Source organism: Zonotrichia albicollis, chromosome 34 (assembly GCF_047830755.1).
Source record: "Zonotrichia albicollis isolate bZonAlb1 chromosome 34, bZonAlb1.hap1, whole genome shotgun sequence".
In the NCBI taxonomy this organism is placed as follows: domain Eukaryota; kingdom Metazoa; phylum Chordata; class Aves; order Passeriformes; family Passerellidae; genus Zonotrichia; species Zonotrichia albicollis.
The window spans coordinates 4,459,522-4,482,133 of NC_133852.1; the positions used below are offsets into that span (position 1 = coordinate 4,459,522).

Below are 22,612 nucleotides of genomic sequence, written 5' to 3' on the forward strand. Positions count from 1 at the left end.
CAACAAGTTAAGAGGTAAAATAGACTTGGGAATTTTTGGGGGTGCCCATGTCCTTAGGGCAGCATTGAAATCAATCATACTGGCTTTACAGCTTCTACAAATTGCAGGGTTTTTTTCAGCAAATCAGGGTGAGCCTCTGCTGTGAGACTGCCCTGGGACCTTATTAACACCCACTTCCATAAAAGAGGGTCCATCCCCGTCTGCCTGGGACCCTGAGCTCGGCTCTCCCTGCCCTGCAGCCATTGTTATAGATACATATAATATATGTATATAATATTATATACATTTTATTATTTTAAAATATAATATTATACATATTATACCCCCCATGTGCCCCCACAATGCCCCAGGACCCCTCCCCAGACCCCCCAGACACCCCCAAACCCTCGGACCCCTCCCCAAAGCCCCCCCAGTTCCCCCCGGACCCTCCCCCGCTCCCCCGATCCCCTCTCAGGCCCCTCCCGCTCCTGTCCCGAGCCCGGCGGGTCCCGGCGGCGGCGGCGGCGATGGGGACGCCGCTTCCGAGTCGCCTCTGATGAGCTGAGGCGGCGGGGGGGGGGGGCGGGCATTGCTGAGAGGAGCGGCGCTGTGATTGGTTGCTTCCAGGACTTGCAGCGCGGTGATTGGTTGGTTCCGGGCGGGGCGCGCCGCCATTGTTGGTAGTCCTCGCCCGCGGCAGAGGCGGGAGATTGTGAGGGGAGAGCGGAGCTGAGGTGGATCTGGGGAAAGCTGGGGGCGTTTGGAGCGGGTCTGAGGGGAAATTGGGGATTTTTGGGGGCATCGACGGGAAACAACGGGGTGTGCGGTGGGTTTGGATAGAATGAGGGGGTCTGAGGGGGCTCTCGGGAGCTTTGGGGGGAGCTTGAGATGTCTGGAGTTCTCAGGTGGGTTTAGGAGGATCTGAGGGGAATTGGGAGGGTCTGAGGGGCTTTTGGGGGATTGTGAGAGGAACTGTGGGGTTGCGAGTGGATCTGGGGGAATTTGAGGTGGCTCTGGAAAAATGTGTGGGCGTCTGAGGGGATTTCATAGGGTTTGGGGGAGACTGAGAGGCCTGAGGGGGATTTGGGGCAGTCTGATGGATTTGGGGGGGTCTTAGGTGGGTCTGGGGTGAATTTTAGGGGGAAATGGGGGGGGTCTAAGGGTCCTGGGGAGGTTTTTGGGGTCCAGGGTGGTTCTGGGCCAACACTGGGGGAGCTCTAGGGGGTTTGGGGTTCCTGGAGGGGTCCGGGGGAGATTTGGGGGTCCTGGGGGGTCCCAGGCCCACCCTGAACCGGGGTCTGGGGGTTTCGGGGGGGAAGGGGCACAGCAGGGGTTCCCCCCCAGGTTTTTGGGGGTCTCCCATGGTGCCCCCTCCCCAAAAAGCTCCCAGGGCCCGCTGAAGTGGCTCCTGTTCCACCGGCCGGTGCCCCCTGATCCAGGCCGGCCCCACTGAGTCTGGGGGGATTTTGAGAGGGGTTTTTGGGGATTTCGGTAGGACCTTTTTTGGGCTTGGGGGATTTTTTGGGAGTTTGGGGGGAATTTTGTTAGGGTTTTTGGGGAGAATTATTGGGTTTTGAGATGGTTACGTAATTTTGGGGGATTGCGTTGTTTTGGGGGGGTTTTGGATTGTGGGTGATTGTATTGGGGTTATGGGGGTTTTTGAGGGGGGGGACTTGTTGACATTTTTGGGAGTCCTTTTAAATTTTGTTGAGTTCCACTAGGATTTTTGGAGATTCTCTGAGGTTTTTGAGGGTTTTCTTGTAATTTTTGGGGATATTGTTGGGTTTTCGTGGAATTTTAGGGAGGCTTTGGGGCATTCCCAGGGTGTAGGGAAGGGCTGATTAGCACCAAAATCTCCTTAAAACCTCCAAAAGTCCCAATAAAACCCACTAAATCCCAATTAAATCTCTTCAAATCCCATTAGAACACTCTAGAATCCCAATAAATGCCTACAAAATCCTGTGAAATCCCAATAAAGCCAAAAATCCTGATTAAACTCTGCAAATCCCCCCAAAATATCCCCAAAATCTTAAAAAGTCCCACAAAATCTCCCCCAAGATCCAAGGAAATCCTGGCAACACGCAAAAAACCCCACAAAAGCCCCCAGATCCCACCAAAAATCCCAAAAAACCCCAAATCCGCAATGAATCCCAATAAATGCCACCACAATTCCAATAAAATGCCCCAAAATCTCCTAAAAATCCCAATAAAACCCCCAGAATTTCTGAGAATCAAAAAAATCCCAACTAAATCCCAGTAAAAGCCCCGAAATTCAAAAAAAGCCACAAAAGAATTCAATAAATCCCCAAATATGCCCAGAAAAACTCCCTCTCAAAATACCAGTACAATCCCCCAAAATCCAAATCCCCCAAAATCCACAAAACCAGCCACTCCCAGTCAATCCCAGTATGATGCCAGCTGCACTCAATGAGATCCCAGTGTAACCCAGTATGGACTCAGCTGCTCTCACTGGGATGGATCCCAGTGTGATCCCAGTTGTTGCCCGTTCCTCCCATTATGATCCCAGTTTCCCCAAGAATAGTCCCAGTTGCTCCCAGCATGGTCCCAGCTATTCCCAGTGTGGTTCCAGTTCCCCCAGTATGGTTAGAGACACTCCCAGTATGTTTTAGTTACCTCAGAATGATCCCAGTCTTTCCCAGTTACTCCCAGTTTCTTCTAGCATAATCCCAGTTTCCATCTGTTGCTCAAAGGGTGTTCCCAGTTGCTCCTAGTATAATCCCGGTTGCCCCAGTTGTAGTTTCAGTCCTCTGAGCATGGTTCCAGTACCTTCCAGCCGATCCCAGTTGCTCCCAGTGTGTCACATTTTCCTCCCAACATGGGCCCAGTAGCTCCCAGTAACCCCCAGTCAAGTTCCATTCACTCCCAGTATAATCCCAGTATGAGTGTAGCCACTCCAGTATGATTCCAGTCACCTGCAGTCTAATACCAGTTGCTCCCAGTCACTCCCAGTCTGATGCCAGTGCCCCCAGTGTGATCCCAGTTGCTCCCAGCATGGGCCCAGCTGTTCCCAGTGTGCTTCCATCACTCCCCTACGGCTACAGACACTCCCAGTATGGTCCCAGTTGAACCCAGTTGTCCCTGCTCTAGTCCCAGTCACTCCCCATATGATCCCAGTCCCTCCCAGCATGGTCCCACTCACTCCCATTTGCCCCCAATGTGGTCCCAGTTCCCCCCAGTATGGTCCCAGTTGTTTCCAGTATGGTTCCAGTCCCCCCAGTATGGTTCCAGACACTCCCAGTATATCCCAGTTGCTCCCAGCATGTCTGTAGTCATTTCCTGACACTGCCAGTGGCCCCAGTAAGGTGTCAGGTCTCCCAGTATGATCCCCCAGTCATGCCCAGTATATCCCAGTTGCCTCCAGTATGCATCCAGTCCTTCCCAGTTCCTCCAGTTTGCTTGCAGCATCATCCCGGTTTCTGTCAGTTGTTCCCAGTGGCCCAAACTGTGATCCCAGTCACTCACTTTCAACCCTGATGTGATCCCAGTAGGCTCCAGTTTAATCCCAGTCACATGGCAGCCCTCCCAGTGTGGTCCCAGTTGTTTCCAGTTTCCCCCAGTATGGTCTCAGCTGCCTCCAGCATGGTTCCAGTTGCTTCCTAGATCAACCCAGTAAGTCCCAGTATGATGCCATTTGCTCCCAGCGTGCTCCCAGTTGCTCCCAGTCAGGCCCAGTATGGGGCATGATGGTTCAGGATGTGTTCCCAGTCGCTCTCAGCTGTGGGGGCCTGAATATATGTTGTATTGTAAGACCTTGTGGTTCTGAGTTGCTCCAAACGAGCTGCAGCTGCAGGGTCCTTAGTTGGGCAGCAGCTGTAGCTCGTGAAGGCAACTGAGATAAATAGGGGTGGGTCAAGAGCCCAAGAGGAGCCCCTGAGAAGAGAGACAGGACTGTGCTGCAGAGAAAGGAGGAGCCCCTGAGAAGAGGGAAGGACAACACTGCAGCGAAGATTGCAACACTCAGCTACTCCCAGTATTAGTCCAGTCCCTCCCAGTATGATCCAAAGATGAGACCAGTGTGCTCCGTCCCTGCCAGTATTAACCAGTTGTGCTCCACATGGTTCCAGTTGCTCTCTTTCACCCTCGCTTTCATTCCAGTCCCTCCCAGTATGTCCTCCCATGCTGGAGGAGTTCCCTCCAGCATGTTCCCAGTCACTCCCAGTTGCTCCGAGTTGGGTTTTTGGGGGGATGTTTGGAGAATGAAGCAGTCCAAGGCTGAGCGGAAAAGGCCCCTCGGGGGACATCGGGGGGTGCCGGTGGCGGCTGCCGGCAGAGGCAGCCTGGAGGAGCAGAGCCCTGTGTCCCCCAGGAGCCCAAAGTGGGGAGCCCAGAGAGGGGGGAGCGCCGCCATTGGCGGGAGCCTCAAGAGCCTGGAGAGGGGCAGGGGGGACTCCTTGGAGCCGCTGCAGCCCCGAGCAGAGAATGAGGGGAGAAGGGAGCCCGGGAGCCCAAAGAGCCCCGGCATCCCGAAATGGGGAGAGCCAAGAGGGGGGAGCTTTTGGCATTGCTGGGACTGCCAGCAGCCTGGGCAGGGCAGGCACCGACGAGAAGGGGGAGCCCCAGTCCAAGCGTGACCCCAGCAGATGGGACAGGGGGGAACCCCCAAACACCTGAGGGGAGGGAGCAGGGATGGGCAACTCCTGGGAAGCTTTTTCAGGGCTGAATCTTTTTGGAAGATATTCTGGAGCCCAGGTGGCTGGTGACTTGTAGACATGGACTCGAGCAGAGGGACCTTGAAACTAAAGGTGTGTTGGGGAAGAAGAAACAGGAAAGCCTTATGGTTGTCTGGCAAATGATTTTGAGAATATAGAAAGTAAAAGCAAGATAAAATGAAAACAAGGTTTGAGATACCTTACTTACTGAACTACTGAAAAACAGTGGTGTGTCCCAATATAAGGTAATCCCCTTTTGATGAAACAACTCCCTCTGCTTGCAGACAGGTCCAAGGGTCAGAGCAGACGCTACTAGCTCAGCAGAAGGGGTCCAAAGTGTGCATTTTAGGGTTTAAAATATAACACATATGGTGACATAATTAATCCTGCAGGCTGTATGTAAATGCTCTAGGATTTGTATCTTGCCCTAGATTGGTTAGTGAGAAATAGAATATTCAACACAGAAGAAGATTTATTGTATTCTATCGGGAACCTCTATTGGGAACTCTTACTCTGTTGCCCTCTCATCCTCTGTACCCCTCTCTTCTCTCGGGCCTGCTCCAAGCTGTGCCTGGCAGCTCCAAGCAGGGTTCTGCACCCAGGCCCGTTGCAATAAACTGCAAGTTCCACAACCTGGCTTGAGAGATCTCTTGTCTCTGTCCGTCCCGACTGGGGTACCCCACGACGCTCCTGCAAACATGCTCATCCCTTGTTTTTCCCAAAGCAGGATTTCCCATTCCCGAACTCTGGTGGACTGCGAGGAAGAGGAAGATGCCCCAGGACTCTGAGGCAGGTGAGGAGGAAGTCAGTGCCCCTTTCCCCTCTGTGCTGCTCCATCTCCCAGCCCAGCACGGCCCCAGCTGCAGCACAGCCCTGGGGGGATCTCCTTGCCCTTGCCTGTGGCTTGGAGGCAAATCCCATCCTGTCCTTGTCCTTCCTCCCCCAGAGCAGGAGCTGAGCATGGAGAGCAGGGAGGACAAATGCCCGTGGCAGAACCTGTGGCAGAGGCCATTTTGAGCGGCTCCACAGCGCAGGAAGCCAACGGGGAGGAAAAGCCGCGGAGATGCCGCACGAGGAGTGGCTGCAAACGCAGCTGGCGGGGATCTGAGGGGGAAAGAGCCAGCGTGGGCCGGGAAGGCGGCCAGGGATTGAGCCAGAGCTCGGAGCTGGTGCTCCATGAGCAGCTCCATGATGGGGAGAAGCCCCACAGGTGTGTGGAGTGTGGGAAGAGCTTCCGGAGGAGCTCCAACCTGATGAGGCACCAGGTGATCCACACTGGGGAGAGACCCTATGAGTGTTCCAAGTGTGGGAAGGGGTTTAAGATCAGGTCCCATCTCCTGCGGCACTATCACATTCACAGAGAGGAGAGGCCCTTCCAATGCCCTGAGTGTGGGAAGGGATTCAAGGACAGCTCTACCCTTGTCAAGCACCAGCTCATCCACACTGGGGAGAGGCTCTATGAGTGTGATAAATGCAGCAAGAGGTTTCAGACCAGCTCCAATCTCGTCCTGCACCAGCGCAAGCACACAGAGGAGAGGCCCTTCCGCTGCCCTGACTGTGGGAAGGGATTCCAGCGCAACTGCACGCTCGTCAGGCACCGGCGCATCCACACTGGGGAGAGGCCCTATGAGTGTCCCCAGTGTGGGAGGAGCTTCTCCAGGAACTCTACCTTGACCCGACACCAACGGAGGCGCCACTAAGGGAAGCCCTGTGAGTGCCCCAAGCGCGGGAAGAGCTTTGTGCGCTGCTCCAGCTCCATCCCCCACTGGAGGAGGCACATTGGGCACAGCCCTGGTCACTCACATTCCCTGTGATCCATGTTGGCAAGACACACCTGTCTGCTTCTCCTTTTCGTTTCACCTTAATTTTTTTCTCTTCTCAATCTCTTTGCACTCCAACAGCCAAGAGGGATGGATCTCTCACTTCAAAACCACTCAAATCCCAGTGAAAATAGCTCAATCCCATCCCAGAAATTCTCAAACCCACCTCAGAAAAACCCAATCCAATACCAAATTTACTCGATTCCACAGCCACCAGAGTGAGATGGGCTTGGGAGGAGACTGGGAGATGTGGGATCCCAATTTGGAGTGGTGGGAAGAGGATTGTGTGGGGCTGGGTCCCCCCACAATGTGGGGGGTATTTGATAGCAAATAAAACTCTCAGACTTTCTGATTTCTTTCCTGTTCATATTCAGTCCGTTGCAGTTCTGTTTGCAGAGTGCTGCCTTCTCAGCTGATTGTGTTTGTGTCCCCTGCTCTCTCCTGCCTCTCTTTGCCTGCTCTGTTTCTCTCTCAGTGTCTCCCTTGTCCCAGGGACCACCAGAGACCCTCCCTATATTTAATTGCCCCAGGGACCACCAAAGTCCATCCCCTGATTTAACTGACCCTGCCCTGATTTAATTGTCCCCTCTGTCCCCACAGACCCTCCCTTGATTTTTTTATTATTTTATTTCCCAATTATTATTTTAATTCCCAGTCCCAGGATCTGAAGTCCTGAAGGCTGGCAGGGAAATATCTCTATAGGATTTTGCTCCATTTGCCTTCAAGGGCGAGAACATCTTTTCCTGTCTGGGAGCTGGATTTCCAGCCTTTTGCAATGTGTGCAGGGCAATATGGACTGGGATCAAATAGGGAACTGGGTTCAGATAGGGACTGGGATCAGATATGGACTGAGATCAAATATGGATTGGGATTAGATGGACTGGGATCAAATACAGACTGGGATAAACTGGACTGGGATCGAATAGGGACTCATATTCCAATACTGCGATCAAATGGACTGGGATCAAATATAGACTGGGATCAACAATTGACTAGGATAAACTGGACTGGGATCAGATATGGACTAGGATAATCCTGACTGGGATAAACTGGACTGAGATCATATATACTGGGATCAAACAGGGACTGGGATCAAACAGGGACTGGGACCATCCGGACCGGGTTGGCTGAACCGGAAACGTGCCAACCGAGGCGGTCCCGCCCCCCTTCGTCCCTCCCAGTAAAGGGGGTCCCTCCCAATTCCCGCCCCATCCCTCCCAGTTCCTCCCAGTCCCGCCCGGGGGTGGGGCCAAAACTCCTCGGAGCAATCGCGGAGCTCCCGGAGCGTTCCCGGTGCCGATGCCGATCCCAAATCCTGATCCCGTTCCCGGTTCGGACCGGTTCGATCCAGTTTGGTCCGGTTCGGTTCACGGCGCGGGGGATGAAGATCGCGATCTTCAGAGCCACCGGCAGAACCGGGCGGGTCACGCTGGGGCTGGCAATGGAGCAGGACACCGGACACCCCAAAAACGGGCACGGGGATCCCAAAATTGGGAGAGTTTGGGGGGATTTGGGGTGCTAAAATCGGGAATGGAGGAACCCCAAAAATGGAACGGGACACCACAAAAACGGGTACAGGGCACCCCAAAAATGGGCACGGGGACACCAAAATTTGGGAGGATTTGGGACCCCAAAAACCTGGAATGGAAGGACCCCAAAAATGAGCATGGGGGACCCAAAATGGGTACTGGGACCCCAAAATTTGGGGGAATTTGGGGAGATTGGGGACCCCAAAAAGTGGGAACGGAGTGACCCCAAAAACTGGGAACAGGGAGATCCCAAAATGGGAACAGGGGACCCTAAAACGGACACGGGGACTCCAAAATTGGGGGAGTTCAGGAGAGATTTGGGATTCCATAAATGGGAACGGACACCCTAAAATTGGGGGAGAGTTTGGGGGGATTTGGGGTGCTAAAATCGGGAATGGAGGAACCCCAAAAATGGAACGGGACACCACAAAAACGGGTACAGGGCACCTCAAAAATGGGCACGGGGACACCAAAATTTGGGGGAATTTGGGGAGATTGGGGACCCCAAAAAGCGGGAACGGAGTGACCCCAAAAACGGGAACGGAGTGACCCCAAAAACTGGGAACAGGGAGATCCCAAAATGGGAACAAGGGACCCTAAAAACGGACACGGGGACCCCAAAATTGGGGGAGTTCAGGGGAGATTCGGGATTCCATAAATGGGAACGGACACCCTAAAATTGTGGGTGTTTTTGGAGGGATTGAGGATCCCAAAAGGGAAAATGGGGACCCCTAAATGAGATTTTAGGGGATTTGGGATCCCAAGAACCGGGAATGGGGTAAATTGAGGGGACCCCAAAATTGGGGGAAATTGGGGGGGATGGAGGTCCCCAAAAATGGGGATGGGGGACCCTAAAATAGGGGGAATTTGGGGGATCCCACAAAAGGAAAGGAGGAGAATTAGGGGACGCCAAAATGGGGGAATGTGGAACCCCAAAATTGTGAGAATTTGGAGGGAATTTGGGAGGATTGGAGGATCCCAAAACCGGGAACGAGGGACCCTAAAACTGGGGACAAGGGGGACCCCAAAACAGGGAACGAGGGGACCCTGAAATGGGGGAGAATTGGGGGGAACCCCAAAAGCAGAATTTGGGGAAGTCACGAGGAATTGGGGAAGTCACGGGAAATTTGGGGTCACCGGAAGTCACGGGAGTTTGGGGACGTTGCTGGAATTTGGGGTCACTGGAGTTTGGAGTCACGGGGAATTGCGGGAGTCCCAGGAATTTGGGCTCCTGGGGATTTGGGTTCCTTTGGAATCTGGGCAGTGTGGGAAGAGCTTCATGCAGATCCATCCTGATCGTGCACCACACTGGATCGAGGACCCACACTGGGGAACACCCCTACAAGTGTGGGGAGTGTGGGCAGAGCTTCGGGTGGAGGTCTGACCTGATCAAGCAGCAGAGGATCCACACAGGGGAGAGGCCCTACGAGTGGTCCAAGTGTGGGAAGAGGTTTCAGACCAGCTCCCATCTCCTCCAGCACTATCGGATTCACACAGAGGAGAGGCCCTTCCAATGCCCCGACTGCGGGAAGGGATTCAAGTAAAAATACACCCTTGTCACCCACTGGCGCATCCACACTGGGGAAAGGCCCTATGAGTGCCCTCAGTGTGGGAAGAGCTTCTCACAGAGCTCTCACTTGAACAAACACCAACGGAGGCACCGGTAAGGGAAGCCCTGCGAGTGCCCCGAGTGTGGGAAGAGCTTCGTGCGCTGCTCCAGCTCCATCCCCCACTGGAGGAGACACTTTGGGCACAGCCCTGGTCACTCACATTCCCTGTGATCCATGTTGGCAACACACCTGGCTGCTTCTACTTTTGGTTTGACCTTAATTTTCTTCTGCTTCATCTTCATCCCTTAAAAACAGCCAAAACTGGGTTAAATGAAATAAATTGATCATAGATGTCTGAAGTTCCACAATTTCAGAGGTTTTTAAAGGGGAATTGATGGTTTGGAGACAATATTCCGGAGGATTTGTGTGGTCTGAGGGGGGAGATATTGCACAGTGTTCTCCATCTGTTTGCACTCCAAAAGCCAAGAGGGTCACCTCAAAACAACTGAATACCATGCCAAACAACTGAATTTAATTCATACAGGCTCAATCCCACTTCAAAATGCCTTGCTCCCACCCTAAAAAACTCAGTTCATTGCCAAACTCACTCCATTCCACAGCCACCAGAGTGAGATGGATTTGGGAGGAGACTGGGAGAAGTGGGATCCCAATTTGGAGTGGTGGGATGGGGATTGTGTGGAGCTGGGTGGGTGGGATGTATTTGATAGTAAATAAAATTTCCAGGGTTACTGATTTCTGTCCCGTTCATTTTCAGTCACTTGCAGTTCTGTTTGCAGAGTGCCACCTTCTCAGCTGATAGTGTTTGTGTCCTCCTTTCTCTCCTGCCTCTCTTTGCCTGCTCTGTTTCTCTCTCAGTGTCTCCCTTGAGCCAGGGCAGCTGCCACCAAAGACCCTGCCCTGATTTAATTCCCAGTGCAGGAGCTGCAATGGCCATGGGTGAAGTTCTGAAGGCTGGCAGTGAAATGTCACTGTAGGATCTTGCTCCACTTGGCTTTCAGCCCCTTCTTAAGAGCTTTGCCTTCAAGGGCAGGAACAACTTTTCCTGGCTGGGAACTGGAATTCCAGACCCTTGGGGTGTGTGCCGTGCAGGACCATACAGGCTGGGATCATATGGCCTGGGATCCAACAGACTGGGACTGCACAAACTGGGACCATATGGATCAGGACCGTACAGACAGGGATCATACAAACTGGGATCATATGGATCAGGACCATACAGACGGGGGTCATGCAGACTTGTATTGTATGGGTTGGGATTGTATGTGTTGGGATTGTACAGACTGGGATCACATGGACCAGGATTTCACAGGCTGGGACCATAGGGATTAGGAGCAGAGACTGGGATCATACAAACTGGACCATATGGACCGGGATGGCTGCACCGGATCAATGTGAACCAAGGGGGTCCCACCCTGCTCAGGGGCCCCTCCCCATCCTGCCCAGGGATGCAGCCAAAGCTCCCTGGAACAAACGCAGAGGTCTGAGAGGGATCCCAGTGCCAATCCCATTTCCAATCCCATTTCCGATCCCGGTGCCAGTCTCAGAGTGATCCTGGCGCTGATCCCGGTCCCAGTGCCAGCCTCGGTCTCTGTCTCAGTCCCGGAGCACTCCCAGTGCTGATTCTGGTTCTCGTGTCAATCTCAATTGCAGAGCGGTGCCGGTCCTGGTCTCAGTCTCGGTCTCAGAGCAGTTCTGGACCCAGTGCTGCTGCTGGTGCCGGTCTTGGTCCCAGAGTGCTCCCAGTGCCAATCTCAGTCTGGGTCCCGGTCCCAGAGCGCTGCCAATCTCGGTGCTGGTTCCGGTGACAGTCTCGGTCTCAGTCCTGGAGGGCTCCCGGTCACGGTCCTGGTCCCGGTCCCAGAGCAGTCCCGGTGCAGGTGCCAGGTTCCAGTCTCGGTCCTGATCCCAGTCCTGGAGCGCTGCCGGTGCCAGTCCCAGTTCCAAAGCCCTCCTGGTGCCGGTCCCAGTGTCAGGCTTGGTCCCAGTCTTGGTCCCAGTGCCGGTTCTGGTGCTGGTTCTGGTCTGGGTCTTGGTCCTAGTCCTGGTGCCGGTCCTGCAGCGCTGCCAATCCCAGTTCCAGTGTTGGTCTCAGTCTTGCTGCTGATGCTGGTTTTGCTGCTGGGTTTGGTCTTGTTCCTGGAGAATTTTGGTCCATTTGGGTGATTTCAGGCCAAACTGGGCAGGTTTAAGGTTCATTTCAGATCCTTTGCAGTGATTTCAAGCCTTTTAGGGTGGATCTTGGGCCCCTTTGGCTGATTTTAGGCCAAATCTGGTGGGTTTGAGGGTGGATTTTAGATCCCTTTGGATGATTTCAGGCCCATTTGGGTGGGGGTTGGGCATGTTTGAGTGATTTTAGGATAAACTGGGCAGGTTTAAGGTGGATTTTAGATGCCTTTGACAGATTTTAGTCCTCTTTGGGTAATTTTACGTTGAACCAAGCCTTTTAATGGTGATTTTAGGTGTCTTTGTGTTATAGATAGCTAATGAGATGATTAGCTCTCATAATTAAGGGATGAATACTGTGTGAATATTAAGCTTTACTGATGTGTGATTATGTTATTGCAGTCTGTTGTTTAGATGTCCTCTGTTCTCCCCACAGTCCCCTTTCCCCCCCTATTGTTACCATCTTACAGCCTGAGCTATCCAGGACAGGTGGAAAGAAGGTGTCCTGGTTGAGGGCAAATTTGGTAGAGAATGTCCAAAGGAGGGCCCCTCCAGAAAGCAAACCCACACAGCCCCTCCCCACAACCGGTTCAGGAGGAATTCCTTGCAGAGATGTGGAAAGAACCTGTTTATTGAACAGGCACAGCACCCCCCAGCACACAAAATGAACAATACCCGATGACACCACTCTGAAAAAGATGACAAATTCAGAAAGTCTCTCTTGGGGTTGATCATTCTGTTCTCAGTCCCTCCGGCACTGGGGCAGCTGCTGCAGCCACAAGGTGCAAACTCTCGGTGTTCCCAGATCCCAGTCTGGAGCAGGTTCGAGTAGGTCCAAGAAAAGGAAAGGAAAAACAGTCCAGGGAAAAATTCGGACTGCTTAGCTGGACTAACTAATGAGCAGAAGCAAAAAGCAGGAGCAGGGGCAAAGCAAAAAGCCAAACGAAAAGCAAAAGCAGCACTATGTACTGCCCCATCTGTGCGTCCCGCCAGCCGTGAGGGAGCAGGCTGATAAGAAACCAAAACTTTCACTCTTCAGAGCCAGTCTTGAAGGCACAGAACATAATATCCAGCATAAAAACAACACACGAATGGGGATACAAGCATCATAACATCACCCTAGGACAGTGTTCCAAAGGTCCATTTGTTGTAGGTGGGATGATTTGCACGTCAGTGTTTTCCAAGGTAGCTTCTACTGCTGCTGCCACATCGACTCCTGCACTCCCTGCTGGGGCTGATTGAGGAATGTCCAGGCAGCCACCTGGTTGTGGGGAGCATTTGTGGCACGCGTGCCCCCTTTAGCGCTCGGTGCCACGGTTCCCAGGGGCTCCGTCTCTCTTGTCTGTGGATTTGCATTTGCTGCTTTGGTGCCTGTGCTTGTCACATCTGCTGCACTTTCCCTTGGAACCAGTAGCTGTTGCTGTTTGTTACTTTTCTTTACAGCTCTAACTTTGCACCCCTGGCTGCCACACCGAAGGCAAACTCGATCGGGGGGGGGGGCTGTTTTTCGTGTGCTGCACAAGTGGTTCAAGGGCAGTTGCCATTGCGTTGCTAGATAGGTGGCCTTGTCCTCTGGAGTTCCTACTCTGGCACAAGCTTCTCCTGTGTCTACCAAATGAGCTGTTCTGGGCAAAGTTTGCAGGATCCTTTTGCAGGTGAGATTTGCATTTTCTACTGCTAATTACATTCCTAGCACAGCTTTAACCTCTGGGCACATTCCTGGAGCCCGATCTATTGCATTTCTGAGGCGATCTCAGAAACTCATGAAAGTCTCATTTGCCTCTTGTCCAGTGGTGGTATAAGATGGAGGTGGTAGTCCCATATCTGGAACTGCATGAGAAGCCTCTCCTGCAAGTTTCTGAGACTGTTGCAAAATAGCAGTATGCGAACATGCTTGAGCTTGTGGGTCAGCAAAAGGGCCTCTCCCCAGCATCATTTCTGTGGGGCCAAGCTCCCTTAGGTCTCTTTCTAAGGGGTTTTGATTATTTTTACCATTTCAACAATTTCTGTGTGTCCCTGTGAGCGAGTAAGCACCACAGAGCCTCTCCCTCAAAGCCTTGAGGGATTGCCAAGGCAGAACTTGTTCATGCTCTTTTCTCCTGGTGATTTTCCCGTGCAGACTCTGAAAACAAACCCGTGCTGTAGAGAAAAGATTGACCTTGGCATCCTGGGGCACTTTCTGGGTGGGTGTTTGAATCTGCTTTTCCAGGCCTTGGGCTGAGCAGGGTGCGGCCGAGGCCTGGGGCCCTCCAGCTGGCGCTGGGGAGCCCCCGGGGCAGCGGCGAGGGGCGGCCCTGGGGGGCGGCACGGGGGCATTTCCCCTGAGCTGGCGGGCAGGCGAGCGGCGGGGAAAGGTGCCCTGGGCACAAGGGCAGGCACAAGGGCCCTGGCTCTCTGCAGTGCGGGCGGCCCAGCGCCAATCACTGCTCCCAGAGCCACTGCAGGGCCGTGTCTCCTCCCTGCCGCTGACCCTGCACCTGCAGCACTGCCGCCGGCTCTGCCGGGCTCCCCGGCATGGACGGCAAGTGAAACAGATAAAACGTCTTGTTCGTTACACGGAAAACCTCAAAAGTAAGAGATGTGATTAAGTGCTTATCTAACTTGTCTAGCTTGCTACACGGAAAACCTTAAAAATAGAAGATGTGATTAAGTGCTTGTCTAGCTTGCTACACAAAAAAGCCCTCAAGAATAGAGGATGTGGTTAAGTGCCTGTTTGATTTATCTAGCTTGCACAATTCTTTTTTTGCTTGCATAATCGCGTGGTAATCATAAGGTCTTAAGTAAGTTTTATAGGAGAAAAGGCGAAGCTCTTCTACCAAATATGGAATCAGGTCAAAGGACACAACCGAGGAAGACTACCAAGACCTTCATCATCGACCACCAGGAGGCGAGAGAAGACCCCCTAGCAACAATCAACGCAGGCGCAGAGTATTTCAAAATGACATAGCAGTCCGGAAGCACTAAGGACTTAAAAAGGGGGTCGTTGAGGATGAGGGTGCGGCAGTTGGTGGAGCGGAGACTCCCCTGCCGTCCAGCGCTGAAACTTTTGCTTATGCTGTATGCCTTGAATTAATAAATTCAAATTGGAAATTTCACTCCTCTTGAGTCTATTTATAACAGCAAGGACATGGGCACGCTGCAGCAGGGGCCCAGCAGGGACACCCAGATGGTGCCAGGGCTGCAGCTCCTCTCCTGCAAGGAAAGGCTGACACAGCTCAGCTTCTGCAGCCTGGGAAAGAGACCGAGCCTTGATCCAGCTGTGGCCTTCCAGTACCTGAGGGCAACCTGCAAGAAAGCTGGACAGGGACTTTGTACGAGGGCAAGCAGGGACAGGACAAGGGAGAATGGATCCAAATGGAGAGAGAGTAGGTTTAGATAAGGGATTCAGAAAAAAGATTCTCCTAGAAGAGGTTGCACAGAGAAAGTGCGCATGTTCAAGGCCAGGCTGCATGGAGCTCTAGACAAGCTGGTCCAGTGCAAGGGGTCCCCAGCCATGCAGAAGGGTTGCAGCCATGAGATTTTTCAGATCCTTCCAAGCCAAACCATGCCACAACTCCATGATTTTGGCATACTTCCCCTCCTCATCCTCTGGCAGAAAAAAAACTTGGCCCCAAGTTCCACACTGCAGACCATGTCTTTTGGCAGCCTGCAACTGTGTCAACAGAGGATAAAAAGAGATGACATTACTGACACGATTTCCCTTTTCTACTTGAAAATCAAATGTTCTGCTCCTGTCCACTCTCGCAAAATTGTTAGAAGAGGCAATTCTTCCCCATGAAATGCTTTGTCTCATGCAAAGAAGAAAGAAGCCACAAGCCAACACTCTTCTTTATTGCTACATTGTTTTATTTGGTTACTTCTTGTGAAAAATGCTTGTATTTTATGATTGGCTTTTCGCAAATATTGAAATGAATGTTATATGTGTTGTGTTAGAAAGTAATGCTGTATTAATTCCCCTAAGTACTGTGTTAAATATAGTTTTAGTTTATAAAAATTGTTAAAATAGAAACTATGCTATGTAGAATTCTTTTTTTAAAGAAAGGACTTGCAGTGAGATAGCAGCCATAGGACACTTAAATCTTTCAGAGAAAAAGAATTTATTGCCCTCTTATCAGAAGAAATGAACTTCTTCCCGCCTCGAAGGCGCTGTTAGGATTCAGAGGAAGATGTTGACACTGACCAGAAAGAATCCTGAATTGAATTTATGCATCATGTATGATGTGTATGAATATGCAACAGGCTATTTTTTTTCAGGGTTAATCCTTTGTTAACGGGTGTTCTTTTTCAAGCTCCTCATGCCCAGAAAAGGTACCCACACGTTCATAACTCTTTGTCTCTATTGTCGCATATTGTCCTAATTCAAATTGTCCAAATTGTTATTACTCTAATTGTGCTACCATTTTTATAACCATTTTATTACTATTAAACTTTTAAAATTGTAAAAACAAGTGATTGGCGTTTTTCACAATTTGGTGGTAGAGGATGGTCACTAACACCTCGCTGCCTGTGCTTTAGGAGAGTCAGAGTGGGGATGGCGTGCCCTGCTGTCTTTGGTAGCCTCGCTCTGTTTCCCCTGAAGTGACCGACAGATGCAGGTTATGATCTGTGGACAAAAGGAGACAATAACACAAATAGAAGTGAAAAAGGCTCCCTACAACAGTGGTAATTGGCCCCCTAAGACTAATAGTGTGCACGAAGAACCCGGGAAGGGAAAGGGATTGGTAAGTATTTCAGGGGGGGGGGGCAGGTACAGGGGGATGAATGTGTGTGAATGAGAGGCGGGCTGGTTGTCCCAGACCTGCCAAGTGAGTGCGCAGTCTCCCACACTGCGTTTCCCACTCTCCACGAGAAAAACGGCCAGTAAAGAGACAAAGTGAGTGATAAGAGACTGAAAGAATCCCCCGGGGTAACTGGGACTGGGTCTCAGGGAGGAGTTGGACCCCTCAGAGGTAGGGAGCAATGTTTCCTAGCCCAATCCACTAGGAAACGGGTCAGGAGGGGCCCCTAAAACCTGCTGGGTTGAGGGATTTATATTCCAAGAGCATCCAAGAGCAGGGTTGAGCAGAATTCTGTCGGAGTGAGGATATGCCCAAGAACACTCGGGGTGGGACAGCACAACTAGATTGAGGGATGAAAATTTTGCCCAACAGGATCCAGGGTTGAACAACACAGCCAGATTGAGGGATAAAAAAATGCCCAAGAACCTCCAGGGTTGGACAACAGCAAAACAAATTAAATGCCCAAGAGCATCTGTAGTTGTACCACACCGCTGGGTTGAGGGACAGAAAATGCCCAAGAGCATCTGGGGTTGAACAACACAGCTGGGTTGAGGGATATCCAATAGCACCGGGACTGGCCAGTAACACCTAAACTTGTAATAGGTGATGTGAAAGTAAACAGTACCTTATTGTTGTTTTGTGGTGTGTGAGAGTGAGTCACACACAAAGTCAGCCTCAACTTCCCAGGTGGGTGGGACGGGGGAGACAGTGCAAAGAGGAGTGAGTGACCTGCACACCAGGCTATAGTTCTTGGGTAGGTGGGGACTTTTGGGCTGAAGGATATGAGTGACCTGCAAACTAAGCTAGTGCTCCCCGGGCATGTGAGGGGGCCATAGTTGAAGAAAGACATGCAGACAGCCTCACAGGTGAACGGGCACCAGAGGCCACCAGAGTCAGGGCCCTTCTAGGGGACCTGGTGACACTGAGACCTAGAGGCCAACCCCAAGGTGAGGGGGGCCACAGGGACCCGTGATTTTCTAGCAATAAGGATCCGCTTTGTGTCTTGAGGGTGTGAAGGAATGTGTGAAAGTGAATGAGAAATAAAAGTGAGTGAATGTAGACGAATGAAGGTATAGGTAATGTGGATTGTGCATTTTAAGCCTTACCATATCTCCTTGGAGGGAGGTGGATTGTATTGAAAAGCAGTGTGAGAAAAAGAGGGTTTTTTGGGTGTGAGTAGTTGAAAGAAAAGCAGTATTAAAGTTGTTAGTAAAAGTGAAAAACAGAAGCAGGGGATGAATAGATAGAATATTGAAAAATGACACAGAAATCCAGTAAGTTGGATACAGGAAAGAGAAGTGGGAAAAAATTACCAACAGAAATACCCCAAGATAGCCCTTTGGGAGTTATGTTAGCAAACAGAAATACAGCTCCTTGCAAAATACAGGGTATGCAGAAGTTGATGAGAAAAAAACATGCAAACTTGTGAATTACATACTTTAAAAAGAGCATTAGAATATTTAACACAAAAGAAAGGAGTTATATATTGATTCAAGGTATGCCTTTAGAGTAGCACATACCTTAAGAAAAATTTTTAAAGGGAGATTACTTAATTGAAGAGGAAAAGGATTAGTACATGAGAAACTTATTTTAGAGGTTTTAGAGGAATTAAAATACCTTAGAGAGATAGCCATAGTACATATTGGAACACCAAAAGGTAAAGACCCAGAAATAAGAGGAAATAATTTGGCAGATCAGGAAGCTAAAGATGCAGCAGAAAATGGAGCTGAAAGAGTTAATATTAACTCTAAATAGAGTTGAAATTCCAAGTTGAAAGAAAAATTGGAAATTCCAAAGTTTAGGGAAGCAGAGAAAAAAGGAATTAAAACAAGATAGGTGGTGAACAAGATAAATCGGGGAAACATCTTGATGGAAGACAATTAGATAATAAAATGCTTACTAGGGAATAGCAGAGGACATGCATCAAAAAGCCCGGTGGGATACTCAGGCTTTGTGTGATCATTTTTTAAAGAACTATGGGTGCACTGAGATTTTTAGCATAGAAAAACAAGTACCTGAAAGATGTATAATTTGCCAAAAGATAAATAAAAGGGTGATGAGAAAAACAATATGAGAAGGTCATGAGTTAGCTCGTCGACCATTTCAAAGTATCCAAGCAGAAGTTTAGATTTGTTAAGCTCTGGATTTATTTGTAAAAACAGTTTTATCCAGAAGAAAAAGAGTATACCACATGCTGGGGAGAGGGGGGGGGGGGCGTAAGAAAATAACATTTTTGAAAGGCAATAAAAGCAAAACGGAGAAAGATAAAGCTGAGAACAAATTACCTCATCCATTCCCGTTCGTTCCCCCACTCGTTCGCACCAGCCCTCCCAGCCCCTGTGCGGGCTGCGACGCAGTCCGTCTGTCCCAGTCCCGCTCCGCAGTTCGTGCCAGGGGCTGGGGGTCTGTCCTGCCGTGTAGACCGGAGTTACCGCGCTGACCGCACCGAGGGGAGTCCCGTCTGTCCCGTCCCCGGCTGCCCTGACTCTGTCGGCTCCCGCCGCTGCAGGCGGGGTCAGTCCCGGCTTTGTCTGTGCCGGATCAGCCACCGTGAAGCCGAGTGAGGGCGATCCCCGCTCCAGCTCGGTCTGCACCGGAACAGCCCCTCGGTCCATCCCGGCTGCACACCCCGCCTTTGGAGCACCCACACCCTGAGCTGTGCCGATCCCCTCGGGCCATCCCGGCTGCACACCCCGCCTTAGGAGCACCCACACCTTGAGCTGTGCCGATCCCCTCGGGCCATCCCGGCTGCACACCCCGCCTTAGGAGCACCCACACCCTGAGCTGTGCCGAGTCTCCCCGTCCTGCCCCGAGCTCCATTCCCTTGGTAACCACAGCTCCGGCTGGCCAGGGGAACTCTCTGAAGGAATCACCTTATCCCATCACTAAAAGTTCAGTTAAAAGAAAGCCCTCTCCTAATTCTTCCTAAAAATGCGGGAAAAAGGCTATAGAAAATAAAAATCCAAAAAAAAACAGGATAAAGGGATTGATCTATTTCCATTAAGAGAGCTTCTCATAGGAGGGGACGGATCAGGGTTTGTAAATGCTCCTTTGACTTTGTCTGAGGTCTAAAATTTTTAGAAAGAAATAAAAGGGATATTTTGAGGATCCCATCGGCATAGCTGAACAATTAGACCAATTTTTAGGTCCAAACATTTATACTTGAGAAGAGATGCAGTCTGTAATGAAAATAATATTTCTCTCAAGAAGAAAAGCAATTCATCAGAGCAACTGAAATAAAAGCTTAGGAAAAAGATAATCCGCAGGGACCCTCAGAGAAGACAAAATGCCAACTGTACCTCCTGAGTGGGGCAAAAATAATGAGGAGGGGAGTAAACACATGAATAATTATCGTAATTACATAACCAAGGGAATAAATGAGACAGCATATCAAAGGCGAAATGCGAAAACAAAAAGTTTTTGAGGGACAGCTTTTAGAGGGGAAAGAATAAACTCCAACTAAACAGATAAACAAACTTAAGAGAAAAAGGAAAATGGTCCTAAGTAAGTGGATGATCTGAAAATCTTTAAAGAGATGGGCACAGAGGAGGAATAGGGAGGTCAGAGGCTCTATTTTTTTTTAGGGGACAAATACCATCTGGAGCCTCTGATAACTCTAAAAGTGGGTCCCCAAGAAGAAGAATTGGAATTTGTAATAGACACAGGGGCAGAGAGAACCTGCCTGTTAAATATTCCAAAAGGTTATAGTGTGAGCAAATATACAGTGAAAGTAACAGGGGCAAAAAGAGAAAGTTTTACATTTGTGGTCATTAAAGATGTGGTAATTGAGGGAAGAAACTAGAATTTGGATGGGAGATGTCTTATTGGTCCAAGGGGCAGGTAGCAATTTATTGGGAAGAGTCTTACAAGTGCAATTAAGAATAGGAGTTATATCAGAAAATGGGAAAATGACAGCTAGGGTTTTAAAATTAGGCCAAGAGAAAAAAAAAATCAACAAAGAAGTTTGGTCTGGAGAAGGAAATAGAAGAGGATTAAATATCGACCCCATAAGGGTCACAATTGAGAGAGAAGATTGTCTCATACGTGTACATCAGTATCCTGTATCTTTAGAAGGATGGGAAGGTTTGAAGCCAGCAATAGAAGGACTAATAAAGGATGGGGCATTGGAACCTTGTATGACTCCTCATAATACCCCTATCCTCCCAGTAAAGTCTGATGGGAGTTATAGACTAGTACAAGATTTAAGGGAGGTTAATAAAAGAACCCAAACTCACTACCCAGTGGCAAAATATTTTAGACACTTAATAAATAAAAGTAGCTGGAAAACCCAACCATGAGAAAATTGCAAGAATTTTATTCCTTCTCTCTCCCTCTTCAAAGAGGGAGATCAGAAAATTACCTAGATTATTGAAATATTATAGATTATAGATTGAGGGGTACACACAGGTAGCAAAATTTGTGTATGAAAAAGAATTGACAGAAGGAGATGTTATAAAATGGACCAAGGAAGATATTGTTAAATTAAAATAGTAAAGTTAAAACTAGTCTAAGTTCCAGATTTAAGCTTATCCTTGCTTGAAAAATCCTTTATCATTTATACATAAATACAGAAAATGGAGTAGCTCATAAAATTTCAATTCAGGAGTGAGAAAGAGTAAATAATATCTAGTAGCTTATATATTAAAGATGTTAGACCCAGTAAGCCACAGCTAGCCAGTATGTATTCAAGTTATAACAGCTACTGCAATCCTAGTAAAAGAAAGTTGTAAGCTTACTTTTGGAAGGAAATTAGTTAGTTTCACCTCGTACCATCTGAGGTGTGTTGAATCAGAGAAAGAAAAAAAAGTAACAAGAGAAGAAAGAGAGAAGTTGAAGTAGGGAGGTGGTTAAGAAACTCTGACATGTTGGAATGTGAAGTGATGGCATCTTGGTGCTAGAAAAGAGCAGGAGTGTGAATGCTAGGTTTTTGCATGAAAGGCAGGGAAGTGTCTTAACACATGGTTGTTAGGAGGTTATTCAATGCCGAACTGAGGTTCAGAAAGGGTTTAGCAGAACGGGCCCTCCTTGAAGAGAAAAGAGGATAAGTTGCCTAGAGAAAGAATGCCAGGAGCACCTGGGGACGCCAAGTTTGGGGCTGTCAAGGCTGGGAGGTGTCTGAGCGCTCCCTAGAGCGGCGGGGTCTCGGGGGCTGCGGCGGGGACCGATCCATGGAGGTGCCCCGGGCAGTGCTGGCAGCAGAGGACACAGGTTTGCGGCCAGGAGCGGGCTGGCTCCGGGGCGGAACTGCCGGGGGGGCTCCCAGACTGTCGGGATCCCGAGCCCAGGATGGCAGCGTGGGCCCGGTAAGGGGGCCGAGAGAGAGAAGGAAAGAGAAAAGGAGAGAAGAGAGAGAGAGGGCAAAAGAGACCCAGGGCAGCCCCCAGGGTCCCCATGCCCGGGGCTGCTCTCCCCGGCTCCGGCCCTGCAGCCAAGGGGCAGCACCGGGGGAAGGGCCTAGAACCGCATTGACAGCAAGGCTGTGAAGAGAGGGGGAGGGAGCCAGCACTGAAAGATAAAATCAAAGCAGAGATTGCTGACTCCCCAAACCTCACAAAGTGGTTTGTTCTCCTTAAGTAAGAGGGGTTTTTTTTTGTTTTTTTCTTTTGTGTGTTTTGCTTGATGTTAAAGAGAAGGTTTTTTTTTTCCTGAAGGATGAGTTTGTAAAGCTAAAACAATTAAATGCTGCTGAAAAAGCAAAAAGCAATAGATGTGATACATCTTGTGTTAAAATTGGTCCAGAAGATGCAAGTAGATAAGAAATATTGCTCAAGCCAAATGATTTACAAAGAATAAGAGTGGGGATTGTGAAAAATATATGTCTTTTATGATTGGCTTTTGGCTAATATTAAAATTAATATGTGTTGTGTTAGAAAGTAATGCTGTATTAATTCCCTTAAGTACTATGTTAAATATAATTTTAGGTTAGAAAAATTGTTAAAATAGAAACTATGTTATGTAAGATGCTTTGTTTAACAGACAGGGCTTGCAGTGAGATAGCAGCCAGAGGACACCTAAATCTTTCAGAGAAAAGAATTTATTGCCTTCTTATCAGAAGAAACGAACTTCTTCTCACCTTGAAGGCACTGTTAGGATTAGAAGGAA

At 49.8% G+C, this 22,612-nt stretch overlaps 1 protein-coding gene and 2 long non-coding RNA genes across 5 annotated transcripts; 2 read left to right on the forward strand and 1 right to left on the reverse strand.

Annotated features, from left to right (window-relative positions):
- The first annotated feature begins 2,815 nt into the window (after window positions 1–2,815).
- Window positions 2,816–6,779, forward strand: LOC141726308 (uncharacterized). Its single transcript, XM_074531058.1, is given in 5 exon segments — window positions 2,816–2,834; window positions 4,674–4,742; window positions 5,377–5,442; window positions 5,596–5,643; window positions 5,646–6,779. Coding segments are annotated over 5 exon segments (906 nt in total). The 3' UTR covers window positions 6,350–6,779.
- A 5,220-nt stretch (window positions 6,780–11,999) lies between these two features.
- LOC141726359 (uncharacterized) lies at window positions 12,000–14,827 on the forward strand. 2 transcript variants are annotated; one of them, XR_012577617.1, is made up of 2 exons: window positions 12,000–13,387; window positions 14,514–14,827. It is a non-coding gene; the product is annotated as an uncharacterized LOC141726359 (long non-coding RNA). The 2 variants fall into 2 exon arrangements; XR_012577618.1 differs by having other exon boundaries at window positions 14,526–14,827.
- Window positions 14,828–14,940: 113 nt separating this feature from the next.
- On the reverse strand, window positions 14,941–19,425 carry LOC141726360 (uncharacterized). Of its 2 annotated transcripts, none has more exons than XR_012577619.1 (3): window positions 19,225–19,425; window positions 18,796–18,920; window positions 14,941–16,335 (listed from the first exon to the last, which is right to left on the reverse strand). It is a non-coding gene; the product is annotated as an uncharacterized LOC141726360 (long non-coding RNA). The 2 variants fall into 2 exon arrangements; XR_012577620.1 differs by having other exon boundaries at window positions 19,287–19,423.
- Window positions 19,426–22,612: the final 3,187 nt, after the last annotated feature.